The sequence below is a fragment of the Zonotrichia leucophrys genome, chromosome Z (assembly GCF_028769735.1).
Source record: "Zonotrichia leucophrys gambelii isolate GWCS_2022_RI chromosome Z, RI_Zleu_2.0, whole genome shotgun sequence".
In the NCBI taxonomy this organism is placed as follows: Eukaryota; Metazoa; Chordata; class Aves; order Passeriformes; family Passerellidae; genus Zonotrichia; species Zonotrichia leucophrys.
Window position 1 is genome coordinate 73,166,056 of NC_088200.1, and position 13,272 is coordinate 73,179,327.

A 13,272-nucleotide genomic window follows, 5' to 3' on the forward strand; every position below is an offset into this window, starting at 1 on the left:
TTATAATAAGTAAACATTTCAAAATCAAAATTGGAGGGAGTGGACTGAAACACCCAGACATTCTTGCTTTACTCTCCACCCTCCTAGAGAAGGAATGGTTATTTCTCAGAGCAGTTTGATCAGTACAGAAGACTCCCACAAACTAAAAGCTTTTGTCTTAGTTAGCTATCAGCTATGTAGTAAAAGTACATTCAAGAAGTCCTTGTATCAATTTGGTGTTTTTCAAGTACCTGGCAGCTGGTCCTTTTACAGATAACAAACAGCCCCTTTTGGCATGCAGTGTTAAACCAAAATCCATCTCTCTCAGTTCACAGACAAACTGAGAATCCTATTTAGATGGTGTTTACTAGCTGACTCAGGTAATTAATGTTAACTTCTCTAAAATGAAAACATTATGAAAGACTTATTTTCTATTTAGCAGAATCACATCTCCTATTGATAGATTTGGGTTGTGCTACTGATCACTTAGACGACATTCACCTAAGAAATTTTAAAAGAATAAAATCTGAATAATTAAAATACACACTATCTGGAAAAATATCACAGATGTATAAGAATAGAAAAAAAAAGTAAAAGGCTTTAATACATTTCATTGTTTTGTGCAGATATTTTTACAGACTATGGCCAATCAATGAAGAAATGAAATACAAATGTTTCAGTCTTTTTAGCTCATTTTTCAAGACACTTGACTTGTACTTTGAGCTTAAGTAGTAGCTAAGTAGTTAATCCACTGATAAACAAACTCAGCAGAAAATAATTTTTTAGTTGTACCACTAAATCATTAAAATCATTAATATCACTAGTAGTACAGGAATTCAGTGCTGTACCACTAATAATATTTTTTCCTGGTTACTGTAGAGGTAAATTTGTAATCCAGGTAATTGGACTACAACAGTAGAAAAAAATCAAACTATCCCCATGTTGTGTTCAGGTAATGTTGCACAGAACAGCTTTAGATTAAATTTACATTTGTTTTTATTCATAGTATTGCAATGATGGGCAAAATTACCTCTAAAAGTAAACATGTATAAAAAAAAAAGATTGTGAACATTTTATGATGACTAAACAACATAAATGATAAGTAGGTACGAAGAAGTAAGATTCAAAACTCTGTAACCAGAGTTTATTTTCAATATAAAGTTTCGAGTGTCAATTCTTTTTACATTGGAATAAATTCATAGTTTGCTTGATATCTCAAGTTTTGAACTTCTCATCCTTAAAAAGTGAATAAATCCCCAAAAGTCCTTACTTAACAGAAATAGCTTGAACACTACATCTAGTCAAGAGCAACAGAACACTTACAGCTGTACTATAAAAGCTGGTTCAACAAAGTTGGGAAGGTAAAATTTGATTTGATAAATTCTCATTGCAGCAGACAAAAATGAAGCTTGCATTTTGTTTGCTGGCAGAAAAAGAATATTCAACTCACTAGAGTGCATATAACAAAACCAAACATGCAATCTATTGCTTTTAAAACTTTTACTGCAAGATAACATTAAAAGAACAGTAATTAGGTATCTATATTTTTTTTCCCAAAGATAAAATATGTAAACAGGATAATAATTTTTTTCTGTATGTATATAGTTTCTCAGATCATTTCAGGGGGACAAAGGAGGGGGTGGTGTTTCTCAATAATCAGGACACTTTTAACTGTAATGGGTTTTCATTGCAAAAAAAAGTAAAAAGCCAACACTGCTCTAATTCAGCATTAGACAAAAATACTGTGTCTCTTGCACTACTTTAACACAGCTGAAGAATAAAAACCCGAATACCTCTATTTTGGCATTCGGGATTACATTTGCTCAGATCTTTTAGATTTCACAAAGCTGCTATCCAGTGTTGCCATGAAATACAGACTGTAAAATCTACGTAGCACAGGCTACTTCCAAAGTCAATACTAAGTGGAAAGGAACATGAAGCAGTGCATTACACTACATTTCTGGAACTAGTACAGTAAGAGTGAAAACCTAGAAAAAGTTAACCTACAGTTTACAGAAGGAACTAATTATCTGCAGAAGCTGATTTTTTGGTTGAATATATATTTTTTGTTTTTTACACTGTGCGATTTTCTGCATCTGCTAATTTAAAACAGACATTGAAAACTTGTTGCTTTCTTTGCTTTGTTTGCTATGTTCTCCCTTCCACCCACCCCCTATATTCCATACATCAAGCATTATGAATGTAAGCCCGAATATCCTAGACAATCCAGTGAACAGAGTTAGTGTAATGCACTGGTGTGAGGTGTGAAATTAAAAAAAAAAAAGAATTCTCTCAGTCTTCATCGAAGTTCTGCTGTAGAAGAAAGTTGGCAGCCAGGTTTTCATTCTTCTCGCATGCGAAATACGCCTGTATCACAAGTCCTTCAGGAAATCCTAATGCCTTTAACTGAAGAAAAGAAACATATTTAGGAAGTGCATTTTGCATGTCAGGCTTCTTTGTATGTCTTTGTGTCTTGAGATGTCGCTTAAGCAATTACTGCCTTCTTGAAAATAACACTGCTGCCTAGCTCAATGCAGATTTTAGCGAGTGAAAAATAAGGTGCTGCTTCTGCCTTTAGTAAAGAGGATCCTCACTTGAAAAAGTGACTGGATTAAGTCTAATGAACCACCATAAAAACTTGTCACTTCTTTAGTGACACAGTAAGCCTAAAACAGACCTGGATCACAGTATTGTCATGAAGTAATGGCACATTGCACTGCTGCAGAAAAAAAAACCAAACAACTTCAAACAATGCTCATTTTAAGCAATTATACAAAGCTCCAAAGGACTTTTAACAAAAAATTGCCTGGAACAAAAGCTCCCAGTCTGTGATCTTTAGTAGGCTGTCCAGCACATCACATTCGGCCATATTTTCAATTGTTTATCTTAAAAAAAATTAACTACACACTGCAGCCAAGACAAGTAAGCTGAGAGCAATCTGGTTTTCAGAAGTCAAGGAATTAATTAACGTCTGGAACACTGCAACAACAGGGCATGAGAACATCAGAGAAGAACTTATTACTGTGCCAAGGGTTTAGCCAGCACTTAGGGGCACTCAGCAAATGAATTCTTGTTTTAGCCGAAGGCAAGCACACTCCACTGTTTGGAGATTTTCTTAAAATCCTCACAGCACCTGCAAGGCATTTCATGTGTGGGGCAGATCAAATGACTATGAGAAAAGCTGTGTCCTATTATCCCTCACAAGCCATTCTTAGATTTTATTTCTAGCCCACAGACAGCATGAAGGCATCAGCTGCAATACTAAGAAATTATATCTTGAGGTTTGTCTTTCATGGAAAGACAAAGAAGGATCTTTGCTGGGTTTCAAAACAGGCAGTAGAGGTAATAAAGTTCTGCTGCATAAAGTTACTTTAAAAGAAAATGCAACAGACTAAAGATGATCTGTGAATAAGTATGTGGACAAATAGTTTTATTAGACTAATTTTATAATTTGCCAATTTCCTCAAGATCTAGAGAACTAACACCTAGATTCAAATAGGTATCTTCTAATGGTCCTTACTTAAACTTTGGTTTTGCCAGATGAAAAAACATTGTCTTTGGGGTACCAAACCACTACCACAGTATGACAAAACTCCTGTAATCTGTCCTGAGAAAAATCTCAGAGGCATTGCCATCTATGCAAAACCACATTTGGTCAGTAACACAGTATTTATGAATGCAATGTACCACCTCAGAGTATATTGTCATGCTTAGCCGTACTTTTAGAAAATGATAATTAACTAATTGTCATGGACAGACAACTGGGCAAAGTTTTGACTTCAACTGATCTACTTAACTATGATTGTTCTTACTTTTCAAGTACTTTGCAAACAGTGCTCAAGCAGCCAGGCCTTTGTACCTGGAGACCTGTCATGGCATGATCTCAAACAGCACTGGCTGAGGCTTTTGCAAGAGAGATTACTTCCTGAATAATTCCTGAATAAAATGGGAAACCCATTTCCATCATCAATTATCACAGGATGGTCTCTGATCACTTAAAATGCTCTGCTTCTTCTCAGTAAGACAAATTTAAGATATTTTAGACTTAACTGCTATAAAGCAAGAGAAGATATGATTTGAAACAAGTATGAAAATACCAAACAAGATGCAAGAACTACTGAGCCAAACAAAGTTTAAGTTAGGTAGGTCTTAAGCATGCACTGGAGTCAATACCCAACAGCCACAAGAATTTCAAAGAAGAAAGGCTCACCCTTTCTATAGCTTCTTTTTCCTGAGGTGTTACTTGAATGTAGTTCATATGAGCATTCCCAGCATCTCCTATTCCTCCAGTGCTGGCACCATCATCACTGCCACTTAAACCCTGGCGCGACTCTAGAACTGGCTCATTCAGCATGTGAATAAAATGTTCCTGGTGCTGGCTTATTTGCTGTGATGCACAGAACAGTAAAAGAAATGTGTATATTTAAGTAATTGGAGTTTAAGTGTGCCAAGAGACAAGTAAAAATGTTTCTTTTCAGAGAATTAAGAAGTCAAAGGGATGTGCAAGAAGTGCACAGAAAAATATTGTTATATTGAACAATAAAAAATGCAATTTTAATGTTTCAATTCAACTGCAGTGATCCCTCCCCCTTCCTCACCCCCCTCTGCACCTCTTATGAAGTCTCAAATTTGTATCCAATGTCACAGAAAATACATTCTGTACAGCAACAACTGCTGAAAAGCCAGCAATAGAATGTTGTAACTGCTAGTAACATATTGTCCCAGACAACATCAACATATGACACTCTTGCAAAAGCTAAATCAGAATTAGTAAGCATTATTTTCTAGTTTTAAGATCCACCTGCAGTAGCTGGGGGTTTTCCCTTCCAATTTGCTGTAGCAATGCTGGCAACAGAGAAGGATTTTGCTGGATAATTTGTCTCATCTGCTGGAACTGAGGCTGATTTCGTAAAAACTCAAGTGGATGTCCTGAAAAAAAGATCAGTGAAATAACATTTTTTTTTTAAAAAGCTATGAGAATCTTAATAAAATGCATACCTACACTGCAATTTTAGACAGAAACAGGACATGAAAGTGGACAACACACCACTCACTGAAGAATAAAAGAATTTGCTTCCTCACTTTAGCTTTAAGGAAAACATCTTTATTCTAAGATTAAACAATGCATTTCCTTTTCACCCAGTCTTCTCTTAAGATCCAACAGCATTGTTCTTATCTCCAACACTTTCCTCTGGATGTCTCAACTCTGGTTCATCTCAAAAAATCAGACACATCTACCCAATCCACTGTCTTGTCGCTTGTATCTTGAGCACCATTTCCAGACAGACCTTTCCTACCCCTTCATTAGCACCTTTCATGTATTTATCTACCTCCCTTTAAGAGGGAGATAAATTCTTGATAAATACCCTTCTCTTCAGCAGGCACCAGCCACTGCCAAAGTGCCGCACTGCTGAGTGAGGAGTCCTCGGTAATTTATAGGTCTCTCCAGTGCTACACTTCATGGCTAAATTTCAGGTTTTTCTCTTGATATCCCAGCTTCTGTGTGGGAAATATATTATATAGTCACAGTGGACAGTCCCCAGCCAGTCACAGAGTAGAAAGTCAGAGTTTAAATGAGAGAAAACACAATCTGTGTTTTCTCATCTGTGGTCTTGCACTTCAGAATCCTCAACACTGAATTAAAGAAATTGTGCAAGTTCACTGCATTTTTTGAAAACTTTGCACACAACATACAACAAGCCACTTGTCTCAAGAAAATACCACACCTGGAATTACCACGTTAACAGCTCTTACCCAATTCCCTCTGAAGAGCTCACAAGCACTTGGAACTTAAAATTGATTTAAAAACAGATTGGTTAAGAGCACATTGTTTATCACATCTTCTCCAATACAGCCTTTCTTACCTCCTAGTGAACTAGTAGTCGTGGGTATGGTTGCTACTGCTGCTGCCACTGCTGAAGACTGAGATGCACCAGTGCTTGGCGGTTGAGGGGGGTCAGCCACAGCCTGATTATCTCCAGGTATCCCCTAAAGCCACAGTTCACATCAGAATTACCCACAGAATGCTGACAGACATGTTTCAACTGCATGCAGTATTTGGGTTTCAGAATGAAGGGGGAAAAATAAAAACCTTAATGCTTTCACTGCAAATACAAGGTAAGATCCTGTGAGTTATGCATTTGTAACTGACAGAGAACACTGTGAAAAGATTAATTTTATTTTTTGCCAGGAAAAATGTGTGGTTTGTATAGAAAGGCAGTAAAGCATGCCCTGCATCACTTTAAAACACACTTTGCCCAATGAAATATACTTGCTTTGAATCCTGTTTAAAGATATTTGAAGTCAATGAAGAAGTTAAACTAAATACACTGTTACATTATGTTATATTGTTGTACAAAAGTGACATTACAGCAACAAAATGCAGTACAAAAAGCTAAGATTAACAATTCCATACAACTGGCAAGGAACTGAGACGAGATACAAGAACACAGCTCTTGGGACCTCTTTCCTCAATGAAAAGGTGTCATTCACAATATCTTAAAGGTGAAAAGGTCACCCAGCTTTAGCAAGTTTTAAAAACATAGTTAACTTTTGCTTTTTGTTTATTTTTTATGTGCAGGCAACTTTATATAGGAACTGACTGCTCAGAGGGCTGAAACGGACAAAGCTAAACCACAATATTACAATAAACTAGAACTCCGGTTATACAACAATGATACCTCACTCTGCTACTTCTCTCCTGCATGGAATTCCTTCCTACCCTAACCCTGCCTTCCTCACTGGCACTGAACTCCTGCACCAAGTCTGTCCTTTGAATCTCCCTTTCTGAAGCCTGGAAACTTACTTATGGGAGAGACACAAAGAATATTATAACAAACCCTGTTGGAACAGGCCAGAGAAGTTACCCAAACAAGGGCCACCCACTTGTGTTGGGGAATCACAAAATGTAAGGAACTGAGTGGGTGAAAATATTACAGAGCTACAGGGTAACCAGACAATGAAGAGGTTTGTCAAGCCTACCATAAAAATCAGATTAAAAGTCCTGCTGTAACATGATCTTCACATGGTATGTTCATCATTACACCTGAACAAAAAGGACAAATATGCAGCTAATATAGAGGGCACATCTAGAAAGGGAGAGTTGGACAGTGCTCTAAGCAATGCTCTTTGCCTTACCTGTTAATTAAGACACACATCAAGGTATAAATAACCTGATCATCAAGTGCACATTTAAGGCACTCAGGGGAATAAAGGCAAGATTTCCCTGTCACACACTTCATTACCTTCACATGGCTCAGTGAGCTCAGTACACATCCCTCCCTCTGCTGAGGGGGAGGAAGATTCCATTCATGGTATAATTCTGATGTAACTCTCCCTTATCAGTGGCTTACAGAGCACTGATTAAATACCTTTCCCATCAAATCAGTCATTTCTGGCAATCCAAGTATAATGTAACAATTTGGGTTAATCTTATGAAATTACTAGTTGATTTCACCTATTCACAGGAACACGTCATCACTGCAATCTGTGTCCAGATCAAACATGTGCTTGTTTAAACTCCTAAGTTTGCTCTTGAATGGAAGGACTGTGTAAACCAGTTCAAACAAATTTACTTAGAAATTATTTGTCATCTTGAACATCATCTTAACTCTTGAACACAAGCTTGAAGTAGCCCTCTCCAAATAACAGAGACTGTGTACAGTTGCAATCAGACAATGCCAGTGAGGTGTATGGACCTTGCTCACACAGCCACACAACAGAATAAAGCATGGTATTAAACCACACACAAGCCACTCTGAATGCAAACACTGCTTGGACAGCAAAAAAAGGCCACTGTTGCCTTATGGAGGATGAAACAATTGTTTACTGTTTAACGGAGCAGTACAGTGGTTTTTAGCTGACATTGCTCTCTGCAGGGCAGTAATCACATCAGATCCAGCTTCTGCACAGAACAGAGAACAAAATAGTTCCAGCTGGGAGGTACTTAAAATGATCATCTAGTCCCACTGACTGACCAATGCGTGGCTGACCAAAAGTTAAAGCCTGTAAAGGGCATTGTCCAAGTGCCTCTGAAACACTGACAGGCACAGGATGCTGACCACCTCTCCAGGAATTATGTTCAGTATTTTACAATACTCACACTAAAAAATGTTCCCTAAAAATATCCAGACAAAGAGGCTGGCTACAGCAGAGATGACAAAACTCCTTCTTAACTAGAGGTTAGGAAATCCTTGGCTGAAAGAGAGATCTGAATGGAAATACCTCCAAAGATGAGTCAGGTGCATAGAAAAATAAAGATCATATTTTGCAACTCCTTCCACAACCACAGGATTACATCTATAATCCTCAATGATCATGCCATGAAAACTGAAGGACTTGCCATCTGAACCATGGACAACAAGTGGCCTCTTGAGGGCTCATTTGAGGAACAGCTGTGCTTTAATTAAGGTTTAAGTCCTTTCCAACACCTTACCCTCGCTGTACCCAGGTTCTTCAAACCTGGACAGTGTTGTTACACTTAATAGATCTCTAATGTCTTGTCTTAATCTGCAGAGTATATAAAAGGTAGTGCTGATGATAGTTTGGACACAAGTATATGTAGAGAGAGGGTCAAAGAACAGTGTCCTCAACAGATCAGATCAATAGTAACTAAAAAAAAACTTCTTCATATGCAGCAGGAAAGTAAGGGACACTTCAGAGCCCAGCAGATCCACAACAGTTATAAAGACCATTTACAGCAAAAGGATTCTTCTAGAAGGACAGCAAAAAGTCTGCCATCTAATATGGTCTCCAAGTGAAAGACCATCCCTCCCTACTCCCTTTTCCAGCGGGAGGAAGAAAAAAGAAAAGGTATTTTCCAGGGAAGGATAACACAACACATAAAGGGACATCTTACATAACAGGACGACCCACTCTAGATACAGGACGTACTGAAGGACTAAAAATTAAGGATTTAATTTTAAGGATATTATAATAAGGATAAAAATGCAAGGACAGCTCATAGCAATCAATGCATTTGGCAGATGTGCCATGTAGCTCCATCATGGGGATACTCTATCTCTATCCTGGAGTTCCTGAACAGAAATAAACTAGAGGAGGGAATACCAGAAACTGAGTGCACAAGAGCTGCACACTGTGTGAGACTGCCACACACACAGCAGGCCAAACACTTAGGGGAGGCACTGAATTCATGGTGTATTTACAGACCAGATGAACAGTAAACCCAACATTTCTACAACATGAAAAACAAATGTTTGAACTTGAGGACTTTTGACAGAGAGTTGAGAGCTATTGCATTCACCCTTGCTTGGCCTAATGCTAGTTGGGAATTAAACTTTTCATATCTTGAACTCAAACCACTTGTTGTCAATTTAAAATCCGAAGATTACAGTCTTGGGAACATTAGTGTAAGTAGGAAGCATGCCAGGGACTTGAAGTTGTAACTACTGAAGGAAAACTTCAATAACAAAATTGAAGTTCTGTAATTGGAGGGTAAAGATGCCAGATTTCTTATCAATCAATCAGAAATTCAATCCACATGTATTTTGCAAGGATTAGGTCAAGATATCTGGTTGCCAGATTTTAATAAAGTTCAGATCTGCTAAAAGGAAAAACCTCATCAGGGGAAAAATGGTGTGCCAGAGCAAAAATTAAATGTACCGGAAATACCGATTAATCAATAAAATTAGACAGATTCTACGTTGTTACAATTCACCTGTCAAATTAAGGCATACAATAAGAAAAAAATCCAAAAAAGCCCAGGGTTTTCATTGAAGTGAAACTACATTTCTATTTCCTCTCATGCCAGTGAAGTTCATTTAACTCTTCAAGCTTTATTTTATCAAATGAAAATGGTTTCTTTTCTAAAACAGTGCTGAAATGAAAACACCAGTTAAATAAAGCAGAGTTTAAAAAAAACCCTCTCAAACCTTTCTGTTTGTGAAGTATATTAAGAACACTGCATTGTTAGCAAAATCAGTGAATGGGAACCTAAGGAATGGTGATGATATGGATACAAAAGTATGACTAATCAATTAATGGTGTCACTAAGAGGTGACACAAAACCATTGGCAGTTAAAGCTATCACTGTAACTGGACATACTTCACAGACATATCCATATCAATTAACAAAAAATGAAAGCAAAGTGGAAGAGGTGGTTAGGGATTACTTCAGTGTTTTCTATAACACACCATGTCTGTCAAAATTTCGATCTCAACTTTCCAGATGGCAAATGTCACCCTCAGCAACTGAGTAACGTTCAAAATAACACCAAAATCAAAGTGAGAGGTATTAAGTGGAAAACAAAGGTTCAGGCAAGGTAAGTGCTCACCATCAGAAGGTATTCCACTGCTCTGTCAGGGTTGTTGAAGCTGGCCCTCAGTGCTGCAATCACCTGCTCCCGCTCGTAGCCCATGGACATGATCTCAGTCACCATGTTCTCATAGGACTGACCGGTCACTACAAGTCACAGGACCATCATTTTAGGGGAATAAGATGAAAATAATCAAACACACACACACACAAAAAGTTTCAATGGGTAAGTGTAATTTCCACCTGAATTTCAGTCATTCATTGAAAAGAGTACTTCATATTAAACATGCTGTGGTTCTGTGGCTTTAATTCCAAATATCTTCAGTGGTTTCATTATGAATTTGATTGGAAATAGTGAAGGGTAATGAAGATAATGTAAACTTCTACTGACAAAAGCAGTACTTGTGATACTTCTGTACTTGTAATTGAAATAATGTTCTCTCTTCAAGTTTTCATTTAAGGTCAAGGGCATCCTCACAGCTAATATTCAACTCCTGATGTAATCAAGAGAAGTCTCCTGCAGCTTACATTTGGAAATGTATTAATTTGAAATCTGCCTGTCAAATTATTAGCCATTGAGGATTTTCCAAATAAAGACATTCTGCTATGCTGTTGTTAGATAGATGACAATTAGTGATTAGATATTGCTATATATTGCTACATGCTGGTGATGATGATCAAAGTAATTTAATCAACTTAATATGGACAAACTCAAATCATGCAGAAGACTTAAAAGTTGTATCTAGGAAACTCACTCAGGACTTCAGTGGGGGTTCAGGAAACCAAATCATCTCATTTAATTTTTAATTTTTATCCCACTCAATTTAACATTTGACTAGACATCCATCACATCAAATCCCCCACCCCTCACAGCAAAAATAGATGAAAACTATCCCACACCTGAAGCAATCAAGACAAAAGGCACACACACATATATGGAACTATTTAAGGGCAACTGTTCATTACATTAATGTCACTGTAAGGACAATTATTATCTCTTTTCATAATCCATTTAATATTCCTACCTCAAATGCAGACAGCAAGTAGTACAATTACAAAACAAAAGTAGCTATTCTACCATACATTGTAATTGGGCAAATCTTCAAGGTTATCTTCCTGGCAGGAAAAAACACCACTAACAAACAAACCTAGGCATTAAAATACCATCTCCTTCCTTGGATAAAGGTATTCCTGATCTCAGTGAAATCCTACTACTGACTGACTGCAACTAGCAAGTTAGTGACAGGACAGCCAAACAATGAACAGCCATCATAAAAAACCAACTAATTAATAATAATATTTTAAAAACCCAGAGGAAACAAATACAAGAGCTACTCTGTTAAGGCAAGTAAGTTGTAAATAAAAGAATCAAAGAAAACATGATGTTTTATTCCCTTAGGGAGAAGGTGTTTAACTCAAGCCAACATTAAAACAGCCCCACTGCCTCTTTCCTAACGTGGGCTTCTAAACAATCAGTGGGTGTATGTCTTAGGGCAGTATGCTCAAGAACAAATAATAAAACAGCCCTAGCCCAAGGGTACTTGTGCATTATCCATAAATAAAGGGTTTAAAAGCCTTGACTAATTCGAGTATTTAGTATTTGGGCTTCAAAGTAATAGTGCCAACCTGAGTTTAAGGATTGGTAAGTTCTTCATGTCTTCATACAGAACTACACGATCATTCATTTCACATCTACCTGCACTTTTTCAAACGTGAAATAAAAAAATCACCTAAGCTTTGCTCTGAAGATATATACTTCTACACTTCAGGGAAGCAAAAGAGCCAAGCCAATAACTGTCCCAACAGTTATGATTTTGCTACTTCTGCTCACATTCTTCCTTACACAGCACTAGTTTACCCCTACTACTCCTAAGAAACTAACCAAGCAGTCAGAACACCTGTTGATGTAATTACTTACTACTTGAACACTTCTGTATTGCTTTTTCAATTTAAGCAAGGTAGAGACTAGAAGATTTAATACAGGAAAAATATGCAAAAAGACTGGCTAACTTCTGCAGCACAGGCTGCTACATAAGGCATAATTAAACACCAAAGGAGGAAAACAGAATTACTGAAAACATAGGTGCATGTACTCCATACAATCTACTTCCTAAGTTGTGCAAAAGTGAGACCAAGAATAATAATTCAGAAGTTGCACACCAGCAATGTCATGATAGACAGCTGGGCCTTTCTGTCCCTAGTGTTAGTGGAAATGTTTGAGGTCAATGCTGAATTGATTCTGCTCTGTGCTTTTATCTTTCAAGCAACATTTTAAAGCTGGATTAGCACTGAAATCCAGTTCATCATACTCCCCACAATAATTCTTGTCCTATGCCCTAAAGAAATCTCAGGCTGCTCCTGTGAAAGATGTGGTTGTTCAAGGACTGCAAGACGTGCAGATTTTCACATAGCACAAAAAGCCACATCACTTTTCAGCAATTTAACTGAAACCAACAGCAAATCATAGAAAACAATCCCTGTTTTTAAAGCAAAGTCAATTCATTTCAGACAATGTAATTGAGAAGCCACAGTTAGAAAATGTGTCTGATCCAACTTAGGATGTGAAAACATACTCCATCAATTTGTGCAAGCAAATACCCTTCAGGACAGTTTTTAAAGAAAAAGAACCACGGAGTTCATGCCTATTGCCCTTGAATATTTATTGGCTGACAACACTTAGAGTATGCTTACCCAGAAAATAATACTCAATACCTCTTATTTCCAAACATGTTAGGGACACAGGGGTTTACCCCATCAGACACCAACCAAAGAACTCCCATACAACATGGATCATGAGGTAATTCTCTCAAAATATTTTGGGTTTTTTTCCCCAATTTTGAAGAGATTTTAATCAAGACCACCAGCTTCATTTAACTTGCTGATCAACACTGTTAACATGAGTGTTGGTGATGACATCATCTTGACCACTAAGATAATATGAATGGTTAAAGAACCACCTTTGGTAACAGCAATCACTTCAGCCAGTTTAGTTTTAATGTTACATTTTTGTCTCCTGCTAT

General features: G+C 37.3%; 1 protein-coding gene across 1 annotated transcript in view; it reads right to left on the reverse strand.

Moving 5' to 3' along the window:
* Positions 1-1,096: 1,096 nt before the first annotated feature.
* RAD23B (RAD23 homolog B, nucleotide excision repair protein) overlaps positions 1,097-13,272 on the reverse strand; it is a 34,018-nt gene continuing 21,842 nt past the window's right edge. The window contains exons 6-10 of the mRNA XM_064735800.1: positions 10,272-10,399; positions 5,844-5,967; positions 4,781-4,908; positions 4,190-4,366; positions 1,097-2,385 (exon numbers count right to left, since the gene is read on the reverse strand). Of these exons, the coding sequence (XP_064591870.1) occupies positions 2,272-2,385; positions 4,190-4,366; positions 4,781-4,908; positions 5,844-5,967; positions 10,272-10,399 (671 nt within the window). The 3' untranslated portion in view covers positions 1,097-2,271. The remainder of the gene's footprint in view (positions 2,386-4,189; positions 4,367-4,780; positions 4,909-5,843; positions 5,968-10,271; positions 10,400-13,272) is intronic.